At 57.1% G+C, this 27237-nt stretch overlaps 1 protein-coding gene across 1 annotated transcript; it reads left to right on the top strand.

Moving 5' to 3' along the window:
* Positions 1–1310: 1310 nt before the first annotated feature.
* TRIM29 (tripartite motif containing 29) lies at positions 1311–27016 on the top strand. Its single transcript, XM_025893914.2, has 9 exons — positions 1311–2162; positions 10196–10291; positions 11106–11339; positions 12511–12709; positions 15381–15482; positions 17843–17935; positions 20245–20340; positions 23062–23138; positions 25932–27016. The coding sequence occupies exons 1-9, from the start codon at positions 1359–1361 to the stop codon at positions 25992–25994; spliced, it is 1764 nt and encodes a 587-aa protein (XP_025749699.1). The 5' UTR covers positions 1311–1358; the 3' UTR covers positions 25995–27016.
* Positions 27017–27237: the final 221 nt, after the last annotated feature.

The raw sequence follows: 27237 nt of genomic DNA, 5'->3' as shown, positions 1-27237 counted from the left end.
TCCTTTCGGTCCAAACAGGTTCTGACCTGCTCTGATGGCAGTAACATAAGGGCCGACAAATGCCATATGATTTCACTCCTATGTGGAATTCAGGAAACAAAACAGACCAGAGAAGGATAAACAAAAAAAAAAAAAAAAAAAAAAAAGGAGAGAGAGACAAACCAAGAAACAGACTCTTAGCTACAGAGAACAAACTGCTGGTTCCTAAAATGGGAGTTGGGGGGCGGGGAAGGGGGGAAGAAGGGGGGTGGGCAAGGGAGGGCCCTTGTTGTGAGGAGTGCCGGGTGTTGTATGGAAGCGTCGAATCACTAAATTCTGTCCCTGAAACTAGTATCACACTGGATGTTAACTAACTGGAATTAAAATAAAAAACTTAGTAAAAAAAATAACTATTAAAAAATATGAAAACAGTTCCAATTAAAAAAAAGAAAGAAAGAAAGAAAGAAATGACCTAAGGGCCGCATGCATCTCGTTAGGGCCGCTGGGCCAGGCACGACTTCTAGATGTCATTGACATTCAGGCGGCTCCCTGACACCCTAGCTAAAGAAGAGCCTTTGGCAGCTCAAAGGTCTCGGGTTCCAAATCTCAACCCTAGCACTTGCTGAGGCCCGTGAGGCAGCTTCGTAGAGCTTCAGTTTTCTCGTTTATGAAATAGGATACTTGAACAGGTTGTGGTGGGAATGAAAGGAGCCCCTGTAGGTGACAGACCTAGGACAATGCCTGGAAGTTGGCAAGTAGGGTTCAAGAATCAGAGGCCACTGGACTGCCCATCCTCCAATCCAAATCCAACCAGACCCACCTTTCTCCTTAAGGTGAGGAGGAACTCCACTGTCCCAGGGTGGGAAATCTCTCCTCTGAAATCCGGGCCTGCAAATTATAAGGCTATTTGGCTTGCATGACCCAATTAATAGCCCTCTGTCCTGTGGACCTTGGCAGACACCTCACCTTCCCACCTGGGAGGACAGAGATCCCCTGCTTCCTCCGGAGAAGAAGGTGCATCAGAAAGGAGCAGGCGGACTGGTTGCTGAGCTCTGGAAAATAATTAAACCAGGGGAGAAAAAAACCCCCACGTCCTTTAGAAATCAGGTGAGGTATGAATGTGCAGGGCGTGGCCCCCTGTATAATGAGGCGCTCTGCTGGCTCTGGGAGCCAGCCGCCGGCTCTCCGGGCCCATTGCGTCAGGCTTGGGCTGGCTGTTCCTCCTCTGCCCCCTCCTCCTCCACCTCCTCCCCCCTGTTCCCTATAGGTGTGTCTCTGGGCTCTGGCTACCTGACTCACTCCCCGTGGAGACGCCAGCCCGAGAGGTCAACCACCTGCAGCCCCAGCAAGTCCCAAACACGCCAGCCGAGTGACGGGCCATGGAAGCCACAGATGCCTCCAGAAGCAATGGGGCCAGCCCGGAAGCCAGGGATGCCCGCAGCCCCCTGGGCCCCAATGGCACCCTGGAGAATGGGGCCAAGGCCGAAGGCCAAGATGCCAAGACCACCAACGGGCACGGCGGGGACGCGGCCGAGGGCAAGAGCCTGGGCGGTGCCCCGAAGCCAGGGGAGGGCAAGAGCTCCCTGTTCTCAGGGAACGAGTGGCGGCGGCCCATCATCCAGTTTGTCGAGTCCGTGGACGACAAGGGCTCCAGCTACTTCAGCATGGACTCTGGAGACGGCAAGAGGTCCCCCTATGCCGGGCTCCAGCTGGGGGCCGGCAGGAAGCTGCCCCTCTCCTTCGCCGAGAAGGGGGAGCTGCGCAAGTCCATCTTCTCGGAGCCCCGAAAGCCCACGGTGTCCATCGTGGAGCCCGGGGAGGCCCGGCGGAACAGCTACCCCCGGGCTGACGGTGGCCTCCTGCTGCGCTCCAAGTCGGGCTCCGAGGAGGTCCTATGTGACTCCTGCATTGGCAACAAGCAGAAGGCCGTCAAGTCTTGCCTGGTGTGCCAGGCCTCCTTCTGCGAGCTGCACCTTAAGCCCCACCTGGAGGGCGCCGCCTTCCGAGACCACCAGCTGCTCGAGCCCATCCGGGACTTCGAGGCCCGCAAGTGCCCCCTGCACGGCAAAACCATGGAGCTCTTCTGCCAGACGGACCAGACCTGCATTTGCTACCTCTGCATGTTCCAAGAGCACAAGAATCACGGCACGGTGACCGTCGAAGAGGCCAAGGCCGAGAAGGAGGTAACTTGCAGGGGCATCTGCTCCCCTGGGTGCTCCCGGGCTTGGGGCCTTGAGTCTCCGCTGTCCCTGGCTCTTTCCGAATCCATTTGTCGCCCCCCTGCACCTGCAGGCTGGGGGGTCAGAGGGGGTTTCCCTAATCCTCTAAGGCCTCAGGAGACAGGGGCATTGCCTACATGAGCAAATGGAGGCTCAGGAATGACTGGGGGCTTGATCAAAGTCACAGAGTAAGTTCAAATCCGATCAGAGAATCCATCCGGGCTCAAGCCTGGGCTCTGTGCCTGGCTGCAGTGTTTCTTCTTTTTTATTTTTTGTTTTAGGGAGAGAGAATTCTTACCACCTGAGCAGGACTGACCACTGGGGCAGGGGTCATGGGTGAGGAGGAGGGAATTTGGGGTCCACTTAAATGCTTTTTTTCCCCTCTCTGGCTTTAGACTCCGCATTTGCAGTACAGTGGCTTCTCGCTGCTTATCCGATCCCCGCCGGCCAGTCTCTTGACTTCCCCGGCGGCCTCCTCTGTCCCCTTCACTGGGCTCTGTGTGCTTTGTGTGTGTGGTTGCAGGGGCACGTGCCCGTCGGTGGGTGCTGCTCGGGGAGGGCTGCAGTTTGCGTGGGGATGGGATGTACATACCCGTGTCTGTGTTGTATATGCAGGTGGGTGTTTGGTGCCTGTGTTTGTATATGGGATACACAAGTGCATTTGCATGACGGCTGTCTGTGTGACCATGCCTGGACCTCTCTGGGGAGGAGCAGAAGCTTGTGGAGGCTTGTGAAAGGGCTGCACACAGAGAGAAGGCATTCTGGGCCAAAGGCTCAGCTGGGGTTGCTGCCCCTTGCTCCACAGATGCTGGGCAGCCCCCCGCTTGGGTGAACCTCCTGGTGCTCAATGTGGGGGGACGTGACCTTCCTCAACGGCTTCTCTCTACGCCTCCGATTGGGGCAGCCCGGGACCCCTCCCCGCCCAGCCTTCCTGACCAAGAGTTAGCTGATACTTTTTCTGTACTCTCACCCACACCCCTGGGCAGAGAGAGACGGGTTACAAATGGGAAAAGACTCAGAGATCCTTTTCAGGAGCCTTGTTTGGCACAGGAAGGTGTTCCCAATTCCCCGGTGCCCCCAAACCCAGCCTGGCCTCAAGCCTCAGGCTGGGAGACAGTGACAGGGCAGGGCAGTGGAACCCATCCTTTGGGAGCTTCCTTGGGAAACCAAAACAGAACCAAGGGGGCAATCATCTTCATCCGGTGCAACCCAAAAAACTGCAGAGCCTCAGACTGGATTCTGGGAGAGCCAACCAAGTTCCAGCCCTGGTTTTTGCCTTTAGTTAGCTATCGGACCACAGACAAGTCCCTTCCATTCTCTCAGTCCTGGTTTCCCTATGTGTGTGAACCCAAGGTGTTGGACTAAATTGGTGGTCTTCAAATTCCCCCATGGAGTCCCAGGATTCTTGGAAATGTCAGGGATAAGGAGGGGGGCAAATTGGTGGCAAGAAGCCGGTGGCTTCAGGTGCCCACTTCCACTACAAGCAATATACATGCTTATTTATCTGTTTTATATGTAGGGTTTAGGGGCGCCTGGGTGGCTCAGTTGGTTAAGCGACTGCCTTCGGCTCAGGTCATGATCCTGAAGTCCCGGGATCGAGTCCCGCATCAGGTTCCCTGCTTAGCAGGGAGTCTGCTTCTCCCTCTGACCCTCCCCCCACCTCATGCTCATTCTATCTCATTCTCTCTCTCAAATAAATAAATAAAATCTTTAAAAAAAAAGTAAAATAAAAAAAAATATATGTAGGGTTTGCCCGCAAATTACATCCGAAACCAGTGTCACCTAAAGAATACCCGAGTACCCCTGGAGGACTGAAGGGTCTTGGGCAGCCCTCTGTGGAGGCACCGGAAACTTGGAGTTCACCTTCTGGTGCTTGGAGCCACCGTAGGACTCAGACAGAGCCCTCGCCCTTGAGGGCTCACGATGTAGGTCAGGAGGCAGAGCTCAGATGCACAAACAAGCCCGGGGAGCATCCGCCCAGTTACACAGAAGCAACTGTAGATCAACATCAAACCATAGCTGGCGGGATGGCAGGCTGGCTGGAGTCCTAGCAATCTTCTCGGTCTCCTCCTTCACCTTGCAAACGGGGACACAGGCCCCGGGAGAGGGAGGGACCTGTCCAAACTTGTAGAGGATGAGGAAGAAGTCCCCTAATTCTCCTCCAATATTTGAGAGCAACTGAGGGGAAGGGCATTGAGGAGATGGGATTCAGGATACGTGGGCTCTACAGGAGTTTCAGGGGAAAATGTCTGATCAATTGGAGTGACTTTAATAGTGGGAGCTTCAGACAGCATGTGCGCGCGCGCGTGCACCCCAGTGCGTAGAGGTGGTCAAGGAGTGGTGCAGGGTGGCCAGGAGACTGGGCTGGAGCACAGCTGTTTGTCTAGGCTTGGCTCTGCTGGAATGTCAGACGTGGGGGACATAGGCACCGAGCAGGGTTAGTGGGTTGACTGATTGAAATGAATAAGCATGTCAATCCTGGCTTCCTTTGGAGGCATCCCCTGTAGACCCAAACATCAGCCCACACACAGTTTTTTGCAAGGAGCCCTGTCCAGAACCTGTTCAGCAGGCCAGCTGGTAAAGGCCCCGGGTGAGGTCATCTAAGACCCATCTTGAATTGTTGCACGAGGCTGCAGGTGACAGCCGGGCTGTGGGTGCTCATCTCCTGGGTTTCGACTCTGCCTGTAGCCTCTGAGCAGGGGCCATGTTGGAGCAAAGGCCACTTGATGTGAAAACATGACCGTCCTTCCTCTGGTGGATCCAAGATCAGAATGTTCCAGTTCCACTCCAAATGTTAGAAGGGATCCTACAGATGTCCACTCCTCTGCCTCTGGACGTTCTCCAGGCTGGATTAGGCTGATGAGATTACAATGTACATATCCATCCTTTCCTGTGTCACATGGCCCATCCTTCTGTTTATCCCAAGTCCCTCCTGCTGCATCGGGTCAGGATGGATCCTGTTAGGGGCTGATGGGGGAGCTCCTGCTCTGGGACAGGGTGGGTGAGAACAGAGAGGGGTGACCTCCATGGATGCTGAGGGGAAGCAGTTTATCTTATAACCTCCTTAGAGACAGGAGGCAGGGGAGGAAAGAGACGTTCCGGTTTTTATGGAGCACCGGCTGTTTACCTGTCACTCCTGACAACAGCACCACTGGGTGTGGGCTACTGCATCTATTTTAGAGATGAGGACATAGGCCCAAAGATGCCAAGAGACTACTCCAGAGTCCCAGCATGGAGTGGCAGAGCCAGGATTCAGACTCTTCTGATGGCAGTTTCCTCTCTACCATTTTACACTTCGTTTTCACAGGATGGTAGGCTATCCTGGGGAGCGTGGCGGGCTGGGGGCGGGGGGGAGCGGGGGTGGGAGGCGCATCCTCAGATTGGAATCACCTGGAGAATCAAGACACAGCTGCCTGGGCCTTTGTCCAGGAGGTTCTCATTCAGGGGTTTGGGGCCTGGGATCTGTATTTTTAAGTCTTCCTTGGTGATGCTGATGTGTAGCCAGGTTGAGAATCAGGCATTTTGTCCAACATCACCAGGAGGAAATCGAGGCCTGGTAAAGGTGGGGTGACTTTCTCAAGGGCCCACTGCCAGTCTGGAGACAGCCTGGGTGCTACTCTGTCTACTCCATCCTGCCCGGTCCCTGTCCTGACACCCAAGGAAGCAGAAGGCACTGGGAGCCCCCATCCCTCAGACTAGTATTGGGCTATTTGACATCTGGGTGGAAATGGGGAAATCTATCCAGCATTTCAGATTCTTATCCAGATAATTACCGTTTGTCTGAGAGTACAAATTTGGCAATTAACTGGCTCATTTGGCAAATATCAGAGCCAACGGCCCATGTGGTTAAGTCAAGCCCGAGGAGGATCACAGTCTCATCCCCCCTTCCCTGGGGGCCGTGCAGGTAACACCTGTCCAGGTGAGTGCTCAGGTGTGTCTGCAGCAGAAGGCCCATCGGAATGGGGCGCCCCCCCCCCCCCGCTGCTGTACCATCACTCTGTTCTCAGGGAAACCTCTGCTCCCCCAAGGCCAGAGGGATTTGCAGGCAGGGTGGTCTCCTCGGTGCCCATCCCAGGCAACAGAGCGAGAGGCAACTGGACGAGTGTGGGAGAAAGGAACAAAGGAGGCATTTAGGGACAGGCCTGGGCAGGGTGGAGGTAAGGAACCGGGAGTGGGAGGAAGTGAGGAGGGAGGTGTAGATGGGGATGAAGGGGTGGGGGAGCTGAGGCCCCATCAGATATCAGGGGCTTTTGTCAGATACCAAGGGAGGAGGGAGAGGGAGAGAGAGCTGGGGCCACAGGGGGCGAGAAGGAGGGTATGGGGAGGAAAAACGGGTGACGAGGAAAGAGGCAGGATGGCCAAACTGTACCATCTGTGGGGTGGGGGAGCCTAGGCAGGCTTAAGTTAGCAGGCGTGAAGGGGAGGAACAATGTCTGGAAGATTCAGAGAAGAGCCTAGAGGTTAAGAGGGCACGTAATGAGATGAGATCCGAGTCCTGTTGTTACATCTTGGCCTTAACGGCCTTCTAGCTCTGAAAACTCAGGCAAAGTTCCTAATCTTTTCAGGCCTTAGTTTCTGCATCTGTGAAATGGAGTAACACCACTTGCAGATGAAAGAAGAAAAAGGCTGGTGCTCAATAATACAATTAGTGTTGTTCCTTCTCCTAGTTTTGTGGGGGAACCCACTATCTTGGAGCCTTCCTATGTTATATTCTTTCCCACATCCTGCCTTTTCCAGCTTCAGGCAGCCCTGTTAGCAGGGAACAGTTGCCAAGAGCCACACAGATGCTGCGTACACCCCCAGGGGTCTCACCCCAAGCCCTCCTCCGCAGAGGGGAGCCCTCATCCCAGAGGCGAAAAGGGACCCTTACAGCCACAGGGAGCTCCCAGTCCAAGGCCCCCTCCCCGGGCCCACTGTGTCCTGCAAGTCTGGTCTTGCGAGGCCTCCTCCCAGCCTGGGTCCGACTTCCCCCATGCCCCAAAGAAATAAGGAGCCGAGTCTCTCCTCCGCCCCGAGTGTTCTGCCCACTGCTGCAGACAGCGCGTCTCTGCTTTCGATGCTGCCCTCGCATGCCTCCCTATCGGCTGCTCCCGCCCTCCCCTCCTGGGTCACTGGCCAACACCTCTGGCCCTTTTCGTCATACCTCAGCCAGCCCTGCTGCCTGCTTCCTTCCTTTTCTTCTGCAGGATGGACCCCCAGGATCTGACTCCCTCTGCCCTTGGCCTGGGCTCTTCATTGTTCTAACCCCCTTCCTTTGCACTCGCTCTTGGCCAGGGAATCTGTGCTTGTCTGGTGAGACTTCTCACCTGCAGGCCCCGACCCTGCCCCATGCTCCCATGGCTCCTGGCAGGTAGCCCCGGCGCCTCTGCTCACTCCGCACGACTCCTCTGGCCATACCGTTTCCCACTGGCAAGGCCAGCCTACCCTCACCCCCTCCCCCTCCCTCTGCTCTGTTGTCCCCAGTGTCCTCCAGGTGTCAGTTCTCCACGATGCAGGCCTCTGGGCCTACACTTCTCCCTGTATCCCGACAGCCTACACACTATCCCCAGACCCAATACGGCGGCACCTGCCGTCCTCGCTGCTGAGCCCCACCAAGGCCTCACCTGATCACACCTGCCCACCCCCCCCCCTTGCTCACTTGTGCCTCACTGGCCTGTTCGCCACACTGCACCCTCTCTTCCAAGCCTGGCGGGAGGGAGAGCACCTGGCACGGCTCCATGGACCGTGCCCCGCACAGCACAATGCTGGACCTCTGGCCGGGGCTCTCTCTGTGCCAGGCACTTTCTAAGAGCTTCACTTCCCAGCTCCCAGCTCATCCCATGCCCTCTGGGGGGCAGACCTCTCATTACGTGCACGAAGGATAGAGCCACTGAGGCACAGAGAACTTAAGTCACTTGCAGAGGCCAAAGTGGTGGTAACTGGATTCAAATGTTTGGACTCCCAGTCCCAGCTCTGGGTGTGGTCCCTCCTGGCTCCCCCGTGCTCATTCATGGGAGGGCTGCCCTCCCCCACCCTCGGCCACAGGCCCCGGGTGGGGGGCGGGTAGGCGTGAATGCACTTCCGTTCTCTGCTTTCCCATCCATCAGACCTTGTTCTGGGGGCGCTGAGGTAGGGCTGAGAAACCCAGGGACCAATGCCCCCCCCCCCAGCCGGGTCAGGAGGTGTCAGCTGCTGTGGGGTGGCTTCTGGCTCTCCCCTTCCCCTGGGCCCTTGCATAGGAGCTCTTCTGGGATGGGCAAGACGCCTGGCACAGACCCATCATCCAGCCGTTTGTCTCTTCTTTACACCTCAGATCCTTCCAGGCCACTGGATCTGCCACCTGCTGTGTCCTGGCTCTCTGTCCTCTGCTCTCCACCCTCCCAGCACTGTGTCTGTTGGCACCTGGCTTCTCCCCAGCTTTGTTCCAGAAACTAGGCCAAATCCCACCTTCATCTCCTTTCACTCCTTTCCTTCCGACAATCATTGTCCATCTCTGGTGATGGCATTTACCATGGTGCGGGATTTGCCGCCCACCGCTGGTGGGGCAGATGCTACCTGTGAACCTGAAGTCTCCTTGCCTGGAGAGCCCAGGAGTGTTGGCAGAGGGGGGATGCGGGGTGGGATCAGGGGTTTTCTGTCTGGGACCTCCACAGCTCTTGGTCCGGGCCTTCCCCATCTTCTCCACCAACTCCCTGACCCTCTGGGCAGCCTTTCCAAGAAAGCCAGGGAAGCTCTCTCCACTCCCAATCCATTTCCCTGGGTGTCTATGGAGGGACCCTAGTCAGCACCCCATCGGCCTGGTGGAGCCCTCCACGGGCGCGACATATCTGTACCCCGCTCAGGACTCCTTGCCAACAGAGCTCACATTCCTAGTGGCTTGTGGCTTCCTCATCTTGACTTTTCTTGTGGGTTCCTCAAAGAGATAGCTGGAGAAAGGTGTGGAACTCTGCTCAAAAGGTAGTGGGGAGACTGTGAGCACCCCAAGGCATTCTTGGATGCCTTAGTCTTCCTGCCTGCGGGGTGGAGATCACCCACCAGTCTTTCTAAGTTGGAAGGTGTTCTGAGATCACTGGCAGGGATCCCAGCAGAACAAAGAGATGCCTCTTGGCCTGGCTGAGTCGGCCTGGCCTTAGCTTCACACCTCCCCTTTTGTCTCTGTTGTAGCTGCTTTCCAGAGAAGGCATTAATGCAATGGAAGGAAAATATTATCAGTACTTTCCGTACCCATTAGAGCTCATGTCCCAAGGCACCTCGTCGGTCCCCTTCCCAACCCCACCCCCAGACCCCAGCAGCATGCGTCCTCCCCTGAGCGGGGAATCCCTGGAGTCTGTTTGTCTTCTCTCCTCCTCCCTTCACTGCCTCGCTCACTGCCAGCCTCCCCCACCTCACCGACCCTGAACAGAAGTCCCTATCTTGCCCAAACTGTGGACTGCGCTGCCTTTCCCATAAACAGGTTTATAGCTGTTCCTGTCCAGACGGAATCCCTGCTGGTTGCAGCCTGGGCTCCTGCTTGCAACACAGGCCCCACGTCATGGCAGAGAAATGCTGCACGCTGTTCCTGCCATGGGACACTCCCTGGGCTGGGCTGGGCTGGGCTGGGTCCCCTTTCTGCCTGAAGCTTGAAAGAGGTAGAAGCTTCCTTCCCTCCCTGGTGGCCTCAGGTCCATTGAAAGGAGTGGGAACCCCATAAGTGAACTAACCTTCCGGCTCACTTTGGGTGGAGGGACATGGCAGAGGTTTAGTCCTTATAAAGACGTGGCTGGGATGCCTAGCCCCCGAGGCCTGAGTTTATAGCGACATACATCCAACAGTTCGACTTGTTGCCAGATCCCTGGTGACGGGCTTGGGGCCTGGCATATCCGAGGTCCCAGTGACTGTTTGCAGAATACAGGCTGAAGGGCTGAGTGGTGAGCCCTGCCCAAGTTGGCTCCCTGGCTGGGCCCACTCCCTGATTCTCTGATGCTCCTCCACCTCCCCACCCCTGCTGGACTTCTCTAACCCTGGCTCCTTCCCTGCAGACAGAGCTGTCCCTGCAAAAAGAACAGCTGCAGCTCAAGATCATCGAGATTGAGGATGAAGCTGAGAAGTGGCAGAAGGAGAAGGACCGCATCAAGGTGAGCCGCCCCCCGGCGCCATGGCCTTGCTGTATGCTCACCCCGCCTGTCCTGCCTGGGAGGGGGCAGGCATTGCCTCCTGCTCCAGGCCTCAGGCCCCCATTTATACCTCATACTTCTTTCTTCTGGGTTCTCCCACCCCTCTGGCATCCCCACCGATTCCCTTTCTAAGTCCAGGCCAGGCATTCCGGTGGAATCTTGCCCGTCAGCTAATGCTCAGTTGACACCATCCCAGCAAATAAAGACCCTAGATCAACTTGTCCTCCGGTGTGTCCTCCAGTGTCTACTCTGTCCGCCAGACCACCCAGCCACCAAATGCATGACGTTGTCCTTTTACTGGTGCCAGTATGGCTGGATGGATACATGTCTGCCATGGTTTGAGTAATTGCAAACCACAATCTGAAATCACTGACTCTTGTCCCTGGCTACATAAACAGCCTGTCAATTCACTTTCTGAATGATGTTTCGTTCTATTTGAGGTTTCATTGAGCGCCACCTGGCCCATGGGGGGTCTTCTGGGTCCATGGAGTCGCCCAAGGTTGGAATGATGGCTCAAGTCAACCCACCCAGGGGAGGAGTCACAGACAGATAAAGAAGAGTGGGCTGTGAATGAACCTGGCCATCTCTGTCAATAGAATGGCATCCCTCAAAGATGCCTTTGAATGGGACCCTTAGCCAAACAGGCTTGCTGGGTTGGGGCAGTAGAAATGCCCTGGTTCTGACTCTGGGTTGGGAACCTAAAGATACACCCCACTCAGGAGGTTTTTAAAATTCCCAAAACCCTCCTTCCTCTCTCCTCTCACTCTGGACCCAGAGCTTCACCACCAGTGAGAAGGCTCTCCTGGAGCAAAACTTCCAGGATTTGGTGCGGGACCTGGAGAAGCAAAAGGAGGAAGTGAGGGCTGCACTAGAACAGCGGGAGCAGGATGCCGTGGACCAAATAAAGGTGATCATGGATGCTCTGGACGAGAGGGCCAAGGTGCTGCATGAGGACAAGCAGACCAGGGAGCAGATGCAAAGCATCAGTGACTCGGTGCTGTTTCTGCAGGTACAAAGCAACTCCTCTACCATTCGATCCCTCAATCCTTACATCCACTTTCCCAGAACCTTCATCCATCCATCCATCCTTCCTTCTTCCTTCCTTCCTTCCTTCCTTCCTTCCTTCCTTCCTTCCTTCCTTCCAAGCTCCATTCCATCTGCCCATTTAATTTTTCTAGCCAAGCCATTTCCCTACCTACCCCAAAGATGGCACGCAAATATCACCTTGTACCAACTTCAGTTGATATGTACTAATAGTGCTCCAGGCTCAGTAGGAAAGAGTTGTGGCGTTGATTAGTGAGGTCTGCTTTGGGTATGGGGCATGGCATAGAAGTGCTGCCTGTGTGTTATCCTTGACCTTATCTGTCTGTCTATTCATCCACTCATCCTTCCAACTGCTAGAGTGTTTCGGGTACCACTGCATGCCCAGGACTCTGGTAGATGCTGTGTAGAATAGAGAAGTATAAGACATGGTTTTTGCCCCCAAGGAGCTGCAGTCCAGCTGGGAAGATAAGACCTGTACAATTAGAGAGCAATACAGAAGAGTATGTAATTAAATGATAAGGTGTGTGGTTCAGGAGATAAGTGCCCATGGAAGCTCTGGGAAGGGCAAGCATGTTGGAGTGATCTAATACAGCTTTGTGGAGAAGGTGGAATTTGAACTGGGTCTTGAAAGCCCATAAAGGTTTCAGAAAGAGGAGGGACTCTCCGGTGAGGGGAGAAGGGAGGTGAGAAGCACAAAGTGCAGAGGCAGGCTTAGAGGGTAGTATGTAAAGGTGGAGGTCGCACCATGACTGACCCGGAACATTCTAGAAATACCTTGCATCTCCTTAGTACTTTCACTCCCAAAGATGTCACAGCTTGTGTTGCTCTCAGAAACCCCTGTGAGGTGGGATGACGTGTCCAGTTGAAGAGGTGGGAACCGCGGAGTCATATATCGGACTACTAGCACCATCAGGGATGTTAGCATCTAGTGGAGTTTGGTCAAACCCTTTCATTTTACAGAAGGAGAAAGGTACGAGGTGAGGACAAGTGGAGCTAGTTCATAGCCGAGCTGTATCTAGAACGCACAAGGCTCCCATTGTTGAGCCTTCCAGCCGGACTGAGAGCTCCCTGCAGAGAAGTGTCCCCGTAGCTACTAAAGACCTAGAAGGTTAATGGCTTCTTTCCTTCCTTGGTAGGAATTTGGTGCATTGATGAGCAATTACTCCCTCCCCCCACCCCTGCCCACCTACCATGTTCTGCTGGAGGGGGAGGGCCTGGGACAGTCACTTGGCAACTTCAAGGATGACCTGCTCAACGTGTGCATGCGCCATGTTGAGAAGATGTGCAAGGCAGACCTGAGCCGTAACTTCATCGAGAGGAACCACATGGAGAACGGTAGGTCTCCTCTGTGGGCCTGCCCCACGACCATGGGCACTTTCCTCCCAGGCCGATCCCTGCTGCCTGGGCTGGCATCTAGCTAGCCGGCCAGCCGGCCTCTCATTGTTCCAAACCACCCGTCCTACACAAGGTGTTGGGACTAGGATTCAGGGATTGTAACCCTCCATTGAATCGGCTGCCAAGGTTATGTGGTGTTTTGAGGGCCCCCAAGGGCAGCAAGCATCTGGGCATTAGCTGCACAAATACCTCCTCTCTGTGGGTCATCCGTCAAACTCACAGACTGATTTCATTCAGAGCTGCATCGGATTATGGGGCCCAACCCAGCAGCCGTGTCGATGCTGCCACTTGTGAGGGCCAGGTGCTAACCTGGTGACTTGGCGGACTCCAATAGACGTGACCTAGAACTGCGTCACGCTGGGAGGGAGACCTGACCTGTCACCATGGCCGCACTGAGTGGTGTGGAACCCGGAGGCTGGACCTGGCCTCGAGGGCTGGGCTGGGGACAATGGGACACATGTGTCTCAGTGATTCACCCGCTCCCCTAGAGACAGCTTCTCTTCTGAGTCATGCTGTCCCGTCCCCCACGGAGGCCAACTGAATCACCTCACCGAAAGCTTCTTCATCTGAGAGACTAATCCATTAAGTCTTTTCTCACCAGCCCAGCCCAGCCCGGTCCCTTCAGGGCCTGAAGCCGGAGCACTTTCCCACAAGGCCCCAACCAGTGGCCGAGGCCCAACACAGGGCTTTAAGGACACTTCTGGCCCCAAACACCCAAAAGGAAGCGGTCCCTGTGTTTTGTCTCCAGGCGGAGCATGTGATTCTTTGGGGATGAGGAGGGGATAATAGAGTGCCGATGTGCTGGGGCTTGGGGGGGGCATCCATATATCTTGGTGATGGTGACATCACACAGAGTCCCTGTGAAATGTGAGGGACATTCAGTCACACCTGAGGATCCATGAGCCACTGCAGCAAGACAATCGTTAGGCTTCAAGCGGCTTTCAGATCCAGAAATCCTCCTTCTGATGACAATGAGGATGGCATTAGCGGTGGTGGCTGACAGTGACTGAGGACTCCTGGCGTGCTGGCTTTTGTGTGAGCTCTTTACTTTCTGTGGCTTACTTTCCCTGCAGGATGCACCGCATTTCACAGATGAGAAGGCTGAGGCTCAGAGAAGTAGCTTTTCAAAGGGCACGCAGCTGAGCAGGGGCTGTAGTTAGGATTCACGCTCTGCTACGCAGCCTCCCGTGTCTTCCCATCCGAGAAGTTGCTGTGGCTGGTGGCCATGCAGAGCGGTTGGGGAGTGTGATGATCATGGTCCCTGGGGTACGAACCCAGGGGTGGAGCCCCTCCACCGAGGTCTGGCCAGATGGAGGAGGGTGGCCGTGATTGGGCCAGGGTTGCCTGTGAGCCTTGCAGGGACCTCTGCCTGCCTCCCGTCGTCCACTGTGCCATTTCTAGGTCACAATTGTGTTGACCATGGCCTCTGAGCAGGTGTGGCCCTGTGTCCTGTGCAAAGTGTGCAGGGAGACGCCGTGAAGAGTAGGATGGGTGCTGCTGATGTAAGCAGCCCTGCACCTGTGCCTGGGGCCCTGGGCCTCCATGTTGGTTTGTTGGTTGCTGCCATATTGTTGTTGGGAGTGTGTCTGGCTATAGGGCAGGGTAGGGGGGGAATGGGAGGCCAGTGAGTCAGACCTCCTCTCCTCCTGGATGCCAGTCTACCCATCAGAACAGGGACTCAGTCCTACCCCCAAAGGCCCAGGGACTGACCACCCCCATCCTGAGCTTGTGGGGTAGGCAGGGGTGGGGAGCACTGTGGGGAGGGCTGGGCCAACACCTGGGAGGACACGTGTATGTCGTGGAGTGCCCTACTGTGTGTCAGACCCCTGCTAGGGACAGGTGATGGAGATGAAGGATAAGGGCCTGAACCACTCATTCCTTCTCTTGCCCAGGGGAGAGGGAGAGGAAAGGGCAGAGGCAATGTAGAAGATGGGGAAGGAATGGGGTGGGGGGCAGCTGGCGGAAGGCAAGCGTGGCACCACCGATTTGTCTGGGTTTGAGGGTATACTGGTGGCTGGGGAGTGGAGTGGGAAGAGTCAGTGCCCCTCCCACACAGCTCACTCCCCTCTGCGCATCTCTGCTCCGCTGGCTGGATCCCTGGCCATGGAGGCCGACGCTAGGACCTCATTCCATCCCTGTGGGCTGCTGACAGTGGCTGGGACAAAGTGAGGACGTAGGGTTGAGGGCTCACACCCCAACTCTGCCCTTATTGGCCATGTGACATGGGGCAAATCGCTTCACTTACCTCCTGAGCCTCGGTTTCCTGGTCTGTCACGTGAGGATCTCCATTCCAGCCCAAGGGTTGGCGTACACAACAAATAAGAAATGGATGTCGGTAGCACCTCGTAAACTGCAAAGTGCTGTGCCTATGGTCTTACTCATGAGGGTCAGCCCAAGGAAGTAGATGGCTCCCTGCAGACCCTCTCTCACGTCCTAGCAGCTCAGGAGCAGAGGGGATGCTGGGCAGGGCGTGGTCTTCTCTGAGTTTGGAGAACCTTGCCTCTGCCTGGGACAGAGGGGCTGTGGGCTGACTCAGCAGAGCCCAAGGATGCCCCCAAGGGCCCGCCTCTCCCCACCCGCCCCTCTAGTGACCGACCTCTGTCCCTCCCAGGGGCTGACCATCGCTACATGAGCAACTACACTAACAGCTATGCGAGCGAGTGGAGCACACCTGATACCATGAAGAGATATTCCATGTACCTCACACCCAAGGGTAAGAGAGAGCAGCCTGCCCCTCAGGGCCATGGGCCCGGAGACTCAGCCGGATTCCACCTTGCCAGAGTGACCGTCACTGGGTTTGCCTGCGGAAGTCCGGGCACATACCTGCTATCCCGGTGGAAGCAAAAACAGTCCCCTCTTCCTCCCTCAGAAGCATCCGGGTTAGAGATAAATTACCGGAACCTGCCCCTCCTGGCTTCCCTCCCCTCCAGTCCCTGCCTCCGGTCTGAACAGGTCCTTCCCTTTCCTTCCAGAGGGTCTCCTGGCTGCTAGTTTCTCCAGCAACCATCTGCCGGGCCTGAGCTGGGTTCTGCTTCTGCTTGCGTTGTTGTAGTCCTGGGGGAGGGCCATTCTGCTCCTCAAGGGCAGGGAGACAGCCAGCTGGTCTACCTTTCCTCACCTCTCCCTCCCGGCATGCAGCCTGGCCCTTAGCCCTCCCTCTCTGGATCCTGGGTGGTCCCGGCCTGTGTCACCCTGGGTGGAGGTATAGACCAGAGCCTGCCTGTCTTTGCCCTGGGGAAACCTATTGCATTCTTTTTGCACCAGCAACAAACCACAACAATGACCGTTACATAAGGGGGGAGGTGTGTGTGCCAGGCGTGTCAGCCCTCAAATAGAGGGTGTGTGTGTGCGCACGTGCGCGTGTGCACACGATGAGGTGGTCTTCAGAAGAGTGGGGTGTGGGGAAAAGCGAGAAAGGAGACAGGAGATGTGGGGAAGGGGCTGGGGACTGGGGAGCCCCCAGGCCTGAGCGCTGATTCATATACCTCAGACACGCACACACCATGGGAAGGGCGTAGGGGATTTAGAGATGAGCTCAGCAGGAGGAACCTCTGTTGCTCCACCCAATTTGAAAACAACAGCTGGACCCTGGCAAAGGCCTGGCGAGGCACCTGGGCAGCCGAGTGCCCCCCTGCCCCACATTCTTGGTGTGGGCCAGGCCAGCCAGCCTGGCCCCTTCCCTTCCCAGGGCGCTGTCCTTGGGGCCTAGTCCTTGAGCCGGTGAGCGGCATTAACCAGCCTCCCCAGTGTCCCTCGCCCTCGTCGGTCCTTCTGAGGATCCCGATGTGCATTGATCCCCTCAGCTGGTCCCTGCTTGGCTCCCCCAGCTCCGTAGGGGACTGAGGGGGGTGTGGGTTCCACTGCAGGTCATGGGGAGAGGAACAGAGCAGCAACAGGGGAGAGAGGGAGGAACACCTGCCAAGATATTGCCCTTGAGCCAGGACCTGGGGACCTTGGGCCTGAGAGGAGAGAAATTCGGCTCAGATGCTAGGAAGTCTTTCAGCTTGTCACTGAGTCAGGCGGTGATATTTGTAGGTGGAAGAAACAGGTTCATCCAGTGTCCCTGCCCTTGCACTGAGGACAGGAGGAAGGAGGAAATCTGCCCTCTGGGAGCTCCCAGGCTCAGGGTAGAGGCAAGGGAAGGGCCAGGGAGAGTCAGCAAGGGGATCGGGAGACAAGGCCACCCAAGGGCCACTGGCATGAGTCTGGGGGCTCTGGGGCAGTGGGCTCAGGCAGGAAGACTTCCCAGTGGAGGCTGGTTTCCAGGTCCCTGAAAGAGGGGCAGTGCGCTCAATAAAGAGGCATGACCATGATGGACAGAGGCCACCCAGGTGAGAGGACCCACAGGTGCAGAGGCTTACAGAAGGACCAGCAGGTGCTTGGCCAGGCAGGCCAGATCTGGGAGCGGGGTGTTCGTTAGGTGGGAGGGGAGGAGCTGATCGAAGGACCTGGACACATGTGGGGAGCATGCCTTCTTCATCTGTAAAGTGGGGGTATGGAGCCCACTCTGCCAGCCTCTCAAAATTGTTCTGAGAACCCAAATTTGGAGGCTCCTGAGCAATGTGAGGTCTTGTCCCTGGAGGGGGAGCACCTGAGAGATGTTTGTGGCCACCAGTTCATCATCACTGGCGAGCCCTCACCTGGCCAAGGGCCCAACACCGGTGGCCCCCCCCACAGCTGCCATGATCCTTCTTTGTCACAGGCACCCCATCTCCCAGCCTCTGGGGTCTCCGTCACACAGGGACTGGCTCAGGAGGGAGGTGTCGGCTTCTCCAGCCTTAGTGATCCTCAAAGCCACCCAAGTAGGGTGACCATACGTCCCTGTCTATGCAGGAGGCTCCAGGTGCTCCTGCTTACTTACTAATAGTCTTCCTTTCACTCTTAAGTGTCCTGATTAGGAGGGCAAATTAAGCAGCTGCCTAATCTAGACCCAGAGGAGCTGTCTTAGTGGTGGAACCCCGGGTCCTGGGACAGGCAATGGGAGCTGTCTGGGGACAAAGAGTTCCCCATAACCCCCTCAAGTCAGAAGCCACAGGGCTGCCTTGAAGCCGACTCAGCTCATCTGCTTCACAGGTGGGGCCAGGACAGCCTACCGGCCGGGGTCCCCCAGCCGCCTCTCCAAGGAGACCAATCAGAAGAACTTCAACAATCTCTATGGCACCAAAGGTGAGAGAGTGGCTCAGCACAGGAGGGGCAGGGCCTGTGGGAGGTGGGCCAGGGGCCGGAGACTCCCCAATGTGTGGGGAATGTAGAGAGGTGGGATGGGTTTAGGGGCCCAGAGACAGGCAGGGAGGAGTCCTACTGAGCTCAAAGTGTGTGTGTGTGTGTGTGTGTGTGTGTGCATGTGTGTGTGTGTGTGTGTGTGTGTGTGTGTGTGTGTGATGGTGTGTGACATCCTCAGTTAGGCTGTGGAGAGGCAGCCTGGAAATCCCTGAGTCCATATGATCTTCTCCCTGAATGGTGAGTCAGGGAAACCGGAAGCGGGGGTTATGTGTAGAAGCTTCCTTTAGCAAGTGTTGTGACCCAGGGACCTGGAGTGGACCTGGGCCCTTTACTGATGGGTGTACATCTGCGTTGAGAAATCATGGTGGTTAAGACAGATTAGAGTTTCTGTAAGCGGGATGGATGGCAGGACACAAAGCAGGGCCGTCCCTGGAGATCCAGGATGTATTGCTGCCATGCCAGGTGAGGGACACGTCCTTAAGACCTAGAAAAGGTGATTGAGGGGTGGAGACGTGGCTTCCTCAGGGACAGCTGCTGAGCACAGACACCCCTCTGCCCAGCGCAGCGAGGGCACCCTTGTGCCAAGTGTGTGGCCATGCGCTCGAAGAGCCCAGGGTTTTGGAGGCTCTGGGGTGCCTTCTAGACATGTGCAGGGAGGGAGGGCCTGGGGCAGCTCCACCCGACATGGCCCCGGGAGGTCTCAGGAGGGGAGTGGGGGGCCTCTTCAGGGCCCTGAGAGATCTGGAGGGCCAGGGGCACCTGTAGACAGGGCAATGGCCAGGCCTCTGTGTCAGGGTTGGATGCCCGTGGTTACTCCCACATGCATGGTAGACTGTGCACTCCGGGAGAGCAGAAGCTGGGTCTCTCTGGCTCACTGCTGCAATCCCAGGGCCTGAAGGAGGGGCCGGGCTGCTGAGAGGGTGGGCCTGGGGCAGGTGCGTCATCCGTGGGGGGCTCTGAAGCCCCCAGATTCGAATACCCTCATGGTGCTCCTGCTGTTCCTTCTGCACCCTCCCCACTGCCTCTCTCCTCTAGACTGCAGGGGCATCCTTCCAAACAGACCCTTGGCAGCCTCTTCCACTTGGCAAACAGAATTTCAGGACTTGTACCAGCTGCCTCTGTCCCCAAGTTTTAGCATGTGTTTATATTTATTTGTTTATTTGTTCTTTCATTCACCCATCAACCATACAATGAAATCTCCTAGGGACCAGGCTCCGCACCAGGCACTGGATGTGATGCTGGGCCAGACAGGCATGTCCCCTGCCCCCAATTAAACTTGCCACTATAACCCGGGGGTGACAAATGGGGAGCGGAGTGACGTGAGGCCTAGGGGCTGAGGCACACACAGACTTGGGGGAAGAGGTCAGGGAAGCTGACACCAGAAGACCCAACACATCCGTTACGGATGGGAAGTAGGTGGAGTAGCTGCACCGTGCCTAGGGCAAGAAAGAGCCTGGGGATTGCGGGAGGGGGGGGGGGTGGGGGGGTGGGGGTGGCTGGGTGATAGACATTGGGGAGGGTATGTGCTCTGGTGAGCGCTGTGAATTGTGCAAGACTGTTGAATCACAGATCTGTACCTCTGAAACAAATAATGCAATATATGTTAGGAAAAAAAAAAAGAAGATAGCAGGAGGGGAAGAATGAAGGGGAGTAAGTTGGAGGGGGAGACGAACCATGAGAGACGATGGACTCTGAAAAACAAACTGAGTGTTCTAGAGGGGAGGAGGGTGGGAGATGGGTTAGCCTGGTGATGGGTATTGAAGAGGGCACATTCTGCGTGGAGCACTGGGTGTTATGCACAAACAATGAGTCATGGAACACTACATCAAAAACTAATGATGTAATGTATGGTGATTAACATAACAACAAAAGAATTAAAAAAAAAAAAAAGAAAGAGCCTGGAGTGTTGGCAGGAGCTCAGAGGCAGCCTGGATGGGAGGTGGGGTGTCAGAGAGGAGCTGAGGGAGGTGAAGCCAGGAAGTGGAGGTGGTGGTGAGGGGGGGCAGGCAGGCAGCAGCCCCCGAAATCAGCTGTGTGCTGGTTAAGGACTAGGTACCTGAGTCTGAGCACAGTGGGCCTTCAGGGGCGGCAGGGACGGGTGGACACTCGGGGGTTTAGGACAACTTTGATGGAGGGAAGGATTGGCAGGCAGCATGCCGAGGGGCTGGGTGGATTCACAGAAATGGTCTCGTCCTGCCCGCCACCCCCACACGAGGCTGCCCGGGTCTGATGCGCCTTGCTGTGCCCCCCAGGTAACTACAGCTCCAGGGTCTGGGAATACTCCTCCACCATTCAGAACTCTGACGACGGGCCTGCAGTCCAAGGCAGCTCCTCCTTCTCCCTGAAAGGTGAGCTCTCCCTACCCTGCCTGCCTTTCCTGACCCTCTCCAAGCTCTGCTTTGGGCTCCGCTCCCTCCCTCACCGGCCACCCACCCTGGAGGGACAGACCCTGGCCTGAGAGCCAGGGAGCCGCCTCCTCCATCCCAGTCTCAGCTGTCAGGGAAGGCTGGGCCCGGGGCTTGTTTCAGTGAACGCTGGTCCCTAACAATGATCTGCACTGTCAAGGAGGTGGGGACACCACACCCTCGACACCCCTGCCCTTGACATCCCCAGCGGGCTTCCATCAGGCCTACCTGAGTCCTCCTGCTGCAGAAAGTTTAACTTTGTTCAGCCAGCTCTGGCCGGCCTGTTGACTCTAGAACACTGTGGCCACGTAGCAGCCGCCGACATCCTGCAGAGCCAGAGTCCTGTCAGGCCCTTTTCCAGAAAGGCAGGACTAGACGAGATCTCTAAAGCCTCCCGAGTCTGACTCAGCTCCCCGGACCAGGCTGAGTTGGCCAGGCCCCTCATGTCTCTTCTGAAAGGCCCTAGGGACAGCTCTGTGGGCTGTGGTGTAAGCCAGTCTGTCTTCTGACGCCTGAGACATCTGGCCTGGATGCAAGAATACCAGGCTGGCTGGGGTCAGGGAGAGGGAGGAGAGAGGGCAGGGCAGCAGGCTCCCAAGCAGTGGCCTCCGAAGGTGGCTTTATCATTCAGCTGTCCCTTCCAGGCTGGAATCCCAGCCTATCCCCAGGGCAGGGATTCCTGGAAGGACCAGCTAACCTTGCTCACCTTAGAAGGTGAATAGGACTGGGGGGACCCAGCCTGCGAGACCCCCAGGGATGTCCTCTCCCCAAGCCAGGCCTGGGAAACTCTGGCACGTGCCTTGACCTGTCTGGCTCCCAGTGGTCCCTCCCTGCTCTCTGGTCAAGCCTAGATCAAAGGCTACGGGTCAGGGAAGACAGTCACCCCTGGTGTGATTTGGAGCTTTCATGCTCCCCAGTATCTCCCCATCGGCTTGCAGCGCACCCCCCCCCCCCCCCCCCCCGGCAAAGACCTTGCCCTAGGAGAGCCGCTCCTCAAGTACACGGAGCCCCGCCCGTGAGGATGGCCCCCACCTGTTCCTACTCCAGCAGTCCTGGAGGGAGGCTCCAGCATCTCAGCGCCCCAGGGTGAGGTATGACTCCTGCTGGCCCCTCCTGGGACCAGGCTGTGCTGTTAATACCTCTCTCTCTCCCAGCAGGCGCTGGGAAAGCCCCCTATCAGTTCACCACCTTGGGACAGGCCACCACAGAGTTTTCCAAACCACTGGACGGCAGTGGGCGGTTTAAAAATAATCCTGGTATCTGCCTGTCTTCCCTCCCCTTCTCTCTCCCACAGCAGGGCAGATGGGACATACTCTGGGGCTCTCTGCCACTTCTAGGGTGTCCTGGTCCTCCTCCCCAGAGTTGCTGGAAGAGGGATGCATCACCCCCACCCCCAGCACCATCCCTAGCTCACCCTTCCACGGGACTTCTGTCTGCTGCACAAGGCTGGTCTTCTGGACCACCACCCCCCGCCCCCATCCTCACCTCTCTCATGCGTGGCTGGCGTGGGTTTTTCTTTCTGCGAACTGAGAATTGAGATCTGAATTCCCCCTCTCTCCAACTCCCACTCAGGACCCGTGGAACCCTCTCTTTCCAAGGCTACCCCCCACCCCCAGATAAAGGGAGAGACCCCGGTTCTCTGCTCCGTCTCCACCCTCTTGCTAAATGCAAACGGAGGGAAGGGTCAGCCTGGCCGGCTCATCCTCCCTTAGAGCAGCCAGAATGGGGCTCCCGGCTGCCCCAGCCAAGGACAAGACCCTATTTATTTCTCGAGCTTCTCCTGTCGGGGTCATAGTCTGTTCCTTCCCAGACCCCGAGGCCGGTCCCTGCAGGCCCATGGCTGGGACTGAGAGTGCTTCCCACAGTTCTGTGGCCCAGAGCTCCTTACAGGTCCCACTGGGCTGAGGGGGGGCAGGGCAGGCGGGGGGACCAGGCCCAGATAGCACCCACGTGCTCCGGGCCCCGTGGGCTTGCGGTCTTAACCATTGACCTTAGCCACGTGGCAAATGACTGCCTGTCCCTGGCCCCAGCCTCCTGCTGCTAGAACAGGCGAGAGGCCCTGGAACCAGGCAGGAGGAACATGAGGATGGGCTTCAGCATCCGGCAAAACCTGGGTTCGCATCCTGACTGCCGCTTCCTGGCGGTGCAGCTCAGGGCAAACTTCTCCCAGAAACGGGGTAAGGGTTAAGGAGAAGACCTGTGCGAAGTCCTGCACCGTGGTAAAAGGGGAGCACCGTCCACGCAGCATGGGCCGTTGGAAAGGGCGCCTCCTGGTGGAAACCCTGGCCAGTTGTGCTCATGGGAAGGGGCGGGGTCAGTGGTGTGAACCTTCAGGGCTGATGGGGGGAAATCCTTGCGGAGTAATGTGATCCTGATCCTGACCTGGATTTGGGGGCAACACTCCCCTGCCGCCCGGCCCAGCCCACCTGGCCTGTTCCTCCTTCCTCTGTTTGCCTGGGTGCCTCCTCCCTTTGGCCAGCCTCCCCAGGATTTTCCCCGGTACCCACTCCCCAGCTGCTGCATATCTCTTCAGGGGTCGCTGCACTTGGTAGTGGGCTGGCTGGAGCTTGGTGGTCACTTTGGAGAAGGTACCCATGCTGCTGTGGCCCTGGAGGCCCAACGGCCAGCCCTGCTTCCTCCGACCAGTGCCTCCTGTCTCTGCAGGCTATCCTTCCCTCATCAGGAGCCAAAGCCCCAAGGCCCAGCCCCAGACTTGGAAATCTGGCAAACAGACTTTGCTGGTGAGTGAGGGGCTGCCAGGACAGCCTGTCTGGGCATAGGCATGTCCCGAATGGGCACTGAATGGGGCTCCCCGGGGGCAGCTGGTCATCAATCGCCCAGGGGAGGTGGTGGGAGAATGTGACCACTCTGGGCCATCGGACAGAGGGAGGGGGCGGCAGGGCCTGAATTCCCACATTCAGCAAATGTAGCAGAGACCCAGGGCTAACAGGCAGTGGATCCGGGTAAGCATGCCCTTTCTGGTCCCCAGTTTTCTAATCTGTAAAGTGGGCAGCCCTGATTCTTTCATTTGGCAAATGGTTGCTGGGTGTCTGTACTTGCTGAATGAGGACTTTGTCCCCATCAGCTCTGCGAGTGTGAAATGCTCAGTCCAGGGGATGGATGTCCTAATAATGGGTCCCACCTTCCTGGGGCCATTCCCCAGCTCTGACAGCACAGAGGCCGTTGGGGTGATAGTGTGGTGAGGCAGAGGCTGTAAAGTCAGGAATAGAGATATTTAGGGGTTCAATGCTAATGCCCCTGAACTGGGAATTGAAGAACCACAAAAGAGGGGAGTGTGGCTTTGGGGTCCGGCCAGCTCAGGGGATCCTAGGTGAGTCAGATTCCCTCTCTGAGACTTTGTTTCCGTTGTTTGTAATGCAGTACTGAGATACGGTGGTCCCTGATGCCCCTCCGACCTGACCCCCACCCAGGACCTCAGTGAGCAGGGCCTTCCTTCACAGGCTATGCCTCCTCCACCCTGAAAGCTTCTCTCCTGGGGCCGAGGCAGACAGACAGCTGCCCTGGGATACGGGTGGCAGCAGGGGCTTGGCTGGGGACAGGGGCTGTGGTCCCCAGCTCCCTGCCGTCTTTGCATTTGGAGGTCAGAGCATGGGGAGGTGATTTGCTCCAGGCCACAGCAACTGGGGCTGGTTTAATTGGAGAGAATCTTTAATTTGCTGGTGATGGGAGCTAAGCGATTGTGTGTGTAATTTGGAGCTGGGCCCAGGGGCGTTGCAAGAGCAGGAATGCAAAAAGCAGACATGGGGAGGAAAAAAAGAGGGGTTTTGCTCCTGGACTCAGTCCTTGCCCTCCCTACCACACCCTTTTCCACCTCCCAGGGCCTGGGTCTCAGCAGAGAAAGCTCATCCTGAGACACTTGCTTGGCAGGGCAGGGTTCCCATGTCTGTGGCTAGCATGCAGCGCCAGAAGAACAGATGCAGGTGCTCACTTGGGAGGGAGGTTGTCCTGGGAGTCAGGATGCCTGGGGTGTGGCCCTCACCCTTGTACCCACTTGCTGTGTGGCCTCCTGTGAGCCATTCTTCCTCTGCTGCAGTTCTCACAACTGCAACAGGAGTCGGGGGCCTGGATGATTCTATAGCCCGTCCAGCTCTGACGTGCTGTGACCCTGAACCAGGGAGGGGACGGGGGCAGGCTGGGGAGATGGGGAGAGCACCCGGCCCAGACGCAACGGAGCTCTGTTCCTGCCCACCCACCGCTCTGGGATCTTCATGGGACAGCACCATCCAGTGATCTGTGATCCACTTTAGTGACCCAGCCTTCCAGAAAGAAAGGCTTGAGCCATTTCTAGGGCTGTTATTGACTACTCTGGGTAGTACTGAGTAGCTATGCGGCTTTGGTTATGTCTTTCTCTGTCCTGGGTGCCTCTGTCTCTTGCATTTGTTTCATAAGTGGTTTAACCAAGGTCTGAGCTAAGGGCTCAGCAGCTGCATTCCATAGGCCCCCCAAGTCCTGCTCTGGGCCGACGTAGGCAAGGAGCTACTAGGAGATACAAGTTTCCAGGCAGGCAAGGTTAAAGGCAGGGGCTGGAAACATCCCGGTGTCTCCTATAGTGGTATCAATGGAGTGTGAGGTGGGTTCCGTCTCTGACCCAGTTTAGGGTCAAAGCCACTTCCAGAGCTCCACGGAGGGCTGAGGGTGCTCACATAGGTTAAGTGGCAGCTACCCCGGCCTCCTTATTGCTGGAGGGAGATTTCTCAGGGCCCCAGGGAGCTGACTGGGAGCAGAGCAGAGCTGGGAAGGTTGTTGCTGGCTCTGTGCTGAGGCCGCTACCTGAATGAGGGGCCAGAATGAGAGAGGCAAAGGGGCTGGGGTTGGGGACCCCACCTCCATGTTGGGCTGGGCAGTTATTAGCCTTCTCTGCACCCTCTCTGTCAGAGGAATCATGCAGAGAGACCAGAAGCAAATGCTTGACGCCCTTGAGACACAAGGAGTAATCTGGAGATGTGGGTGGGATTGGGGGGGGGGGCGGGGGGGAGCTGGGGGGGCGGGGTGCCGGGGGCCGAAACCCCAGCTCCCCTACTCACCACCTGGGTGGCCTTGGGCAAGTTGCTTAGCCTCTCTGTGCCTTGATTTGTTCATCTATAAAATGGACATGATAATAGTAACCCACTTAATTGGGCGGCTGTAAAAACCCCATGAGTCCTTCCATACAAGGCACACGTAACGGCACGGCACAGTTCTGGAGAGGTGAAAATGCTGTGCGAAAGGGAGCTGGTGGTGCTGGGGCAGGGAGGGGGGCTCCTAGGCCACGGAGTGGAGGTTGGATGAGGGGCTGAGGTTCATGCTCGTCAGCCGGCTGGCGGGAATGAACTCTGAGTGGGATATGAACCCGGAGACTCTGATAATATTGGGTAGATAGAGCCTGCGGGTTGGGCCACGGGCCCCTAGAACCATGGGTTCAGAGGACTGCTGCTTCCCCGGGGGGGGAGGTGAGGCTAGGGTGGGTCTGGCTGGTCGGCTCCGCTGCCATCTGCCCTCCCTAACTACTCTTGTTTCCCTCCCCTCCCCAACAGTCTCACTACCGGCCCTTCTATGTCAACAAAGGCAATGGGATGGGGTCCAATGAGGCCCCGTGAGTTCCAGACAGGCAGCACACCGAGGCCCTGGCACCCCTGCCCTCCCCGGCTGATCCTGCTGCTCTTGCTACTGTGCTCATCTGCGTGGAAGGGGGACCCCCTCCTCCTCCCCCCCATCAGCCAGGCCCCATCCAGGCCCCTCTCTAGCTTTGGGACTTCTAATGGCCACCATCTCTCCTGTGCTCAGAGACCAGCCATTGCAGGGGTGGGAGATAGGTGGGCTTCTCTCCCCTAACCCACCACCCTCCTCTTGGGTGGGACTGCCAGCGCCCACGTGGTGGCAGCCTGCCTCTCCCACCCATGCCCCTGCTGTTGTGAGGCCTGTTGGCCGTTTCTCTCTAAGAATCCTTCCCCGTGATGTGGTCAGTAGGTGCTTGGCCAGGATAGTTGCCCGTCTCCCATCCACGTCGGCCCAACTTCTCCTTCCCACCGGCCCGGCCCCATCAGGAGACCGGCCCTCAGTGCCCAGCCTGGCCGAGCCCGCAGCCCGGGGCCGCCGTGGAGGGGAAGCTCGAAGCGTCTCAGCAGCACCCCACCTTGCCGGGAGTCACTGTAACCGCGCGGAGTCCTGAGGTCCCTGGGGATGGGCTCTCCTGGCTGCAAGGATGGTCTTAGCCAAGATAGGTCCCTCTTCTACCTCCTGAGATAAGCAATTCCCTCAACATGATGTAATCCATCCATGAACATAGTTCGTGGCCCAGCTGCCCAAGGGACATGCCATTTCCCTCTGGAATCCGGTCATCCTGCTGTTCTGTGTCCTCCCTGGCAACGGCAAGTGAGCAGGCCGGGGACGGTGTGTCTCGGCTGGTCACTTGCAATTTCCAGGTAACTGCTGCTGTTATTTCTAAGGGTAGCTTACCCACCACCCCCCACCCTCATCCACTGCCCCCATCCGTCTTCCTCCTCCCTCTGACGACCTTCCATGTCGCACGCTGTCATGGGGCGCAGGGCCTGGAGAGGGACCAAAGTAGGAGCAGCAAGGTGGGGCCCTTCCTCCTCTCACCATCCCTCCCAAGGGCCCTGGGGGCAAGGGGGCGAGGCGGGGGGGGGGGGAGGGGGGCATTCAGCTTGGGCTTTCCCCTCTGGAATAAACCATTGATCACGGACTTCTTTTGTATTGAACGAACATGTCTAGAGGGTCCCCAGAGGGACTGGCTGCAGGTCTTCAGGACACTCCCACCATTGATTAGTGGGGGGTCATCTTTCCTCTTTCCTCCAGGAGATGTGGCTCCGCCAAGTCTCC

Source organism: Callorhinus ursinus, unplaced genomic scaffold (assembly GCF_003265705.2).
Source record: "Callorhinus ursinus isolate GAN/ISIS: 27379988/994484 unplaced genomic scaffold, GSC_fseal_2.0 scaffold19, whole genome shotgun sequence".
Taxonomy (NCBI): Eukaryota; Metazoa; Chordata; class Mammalia; order Carnivora; family Otariidae; genus Callorhinus; species Callorhinus ursinus.
The sequence above is the reverse complement of the archived record's forward strand: the minus strand, read 5'-3'. Positions and strand labels throughout refer to the sequence as shown.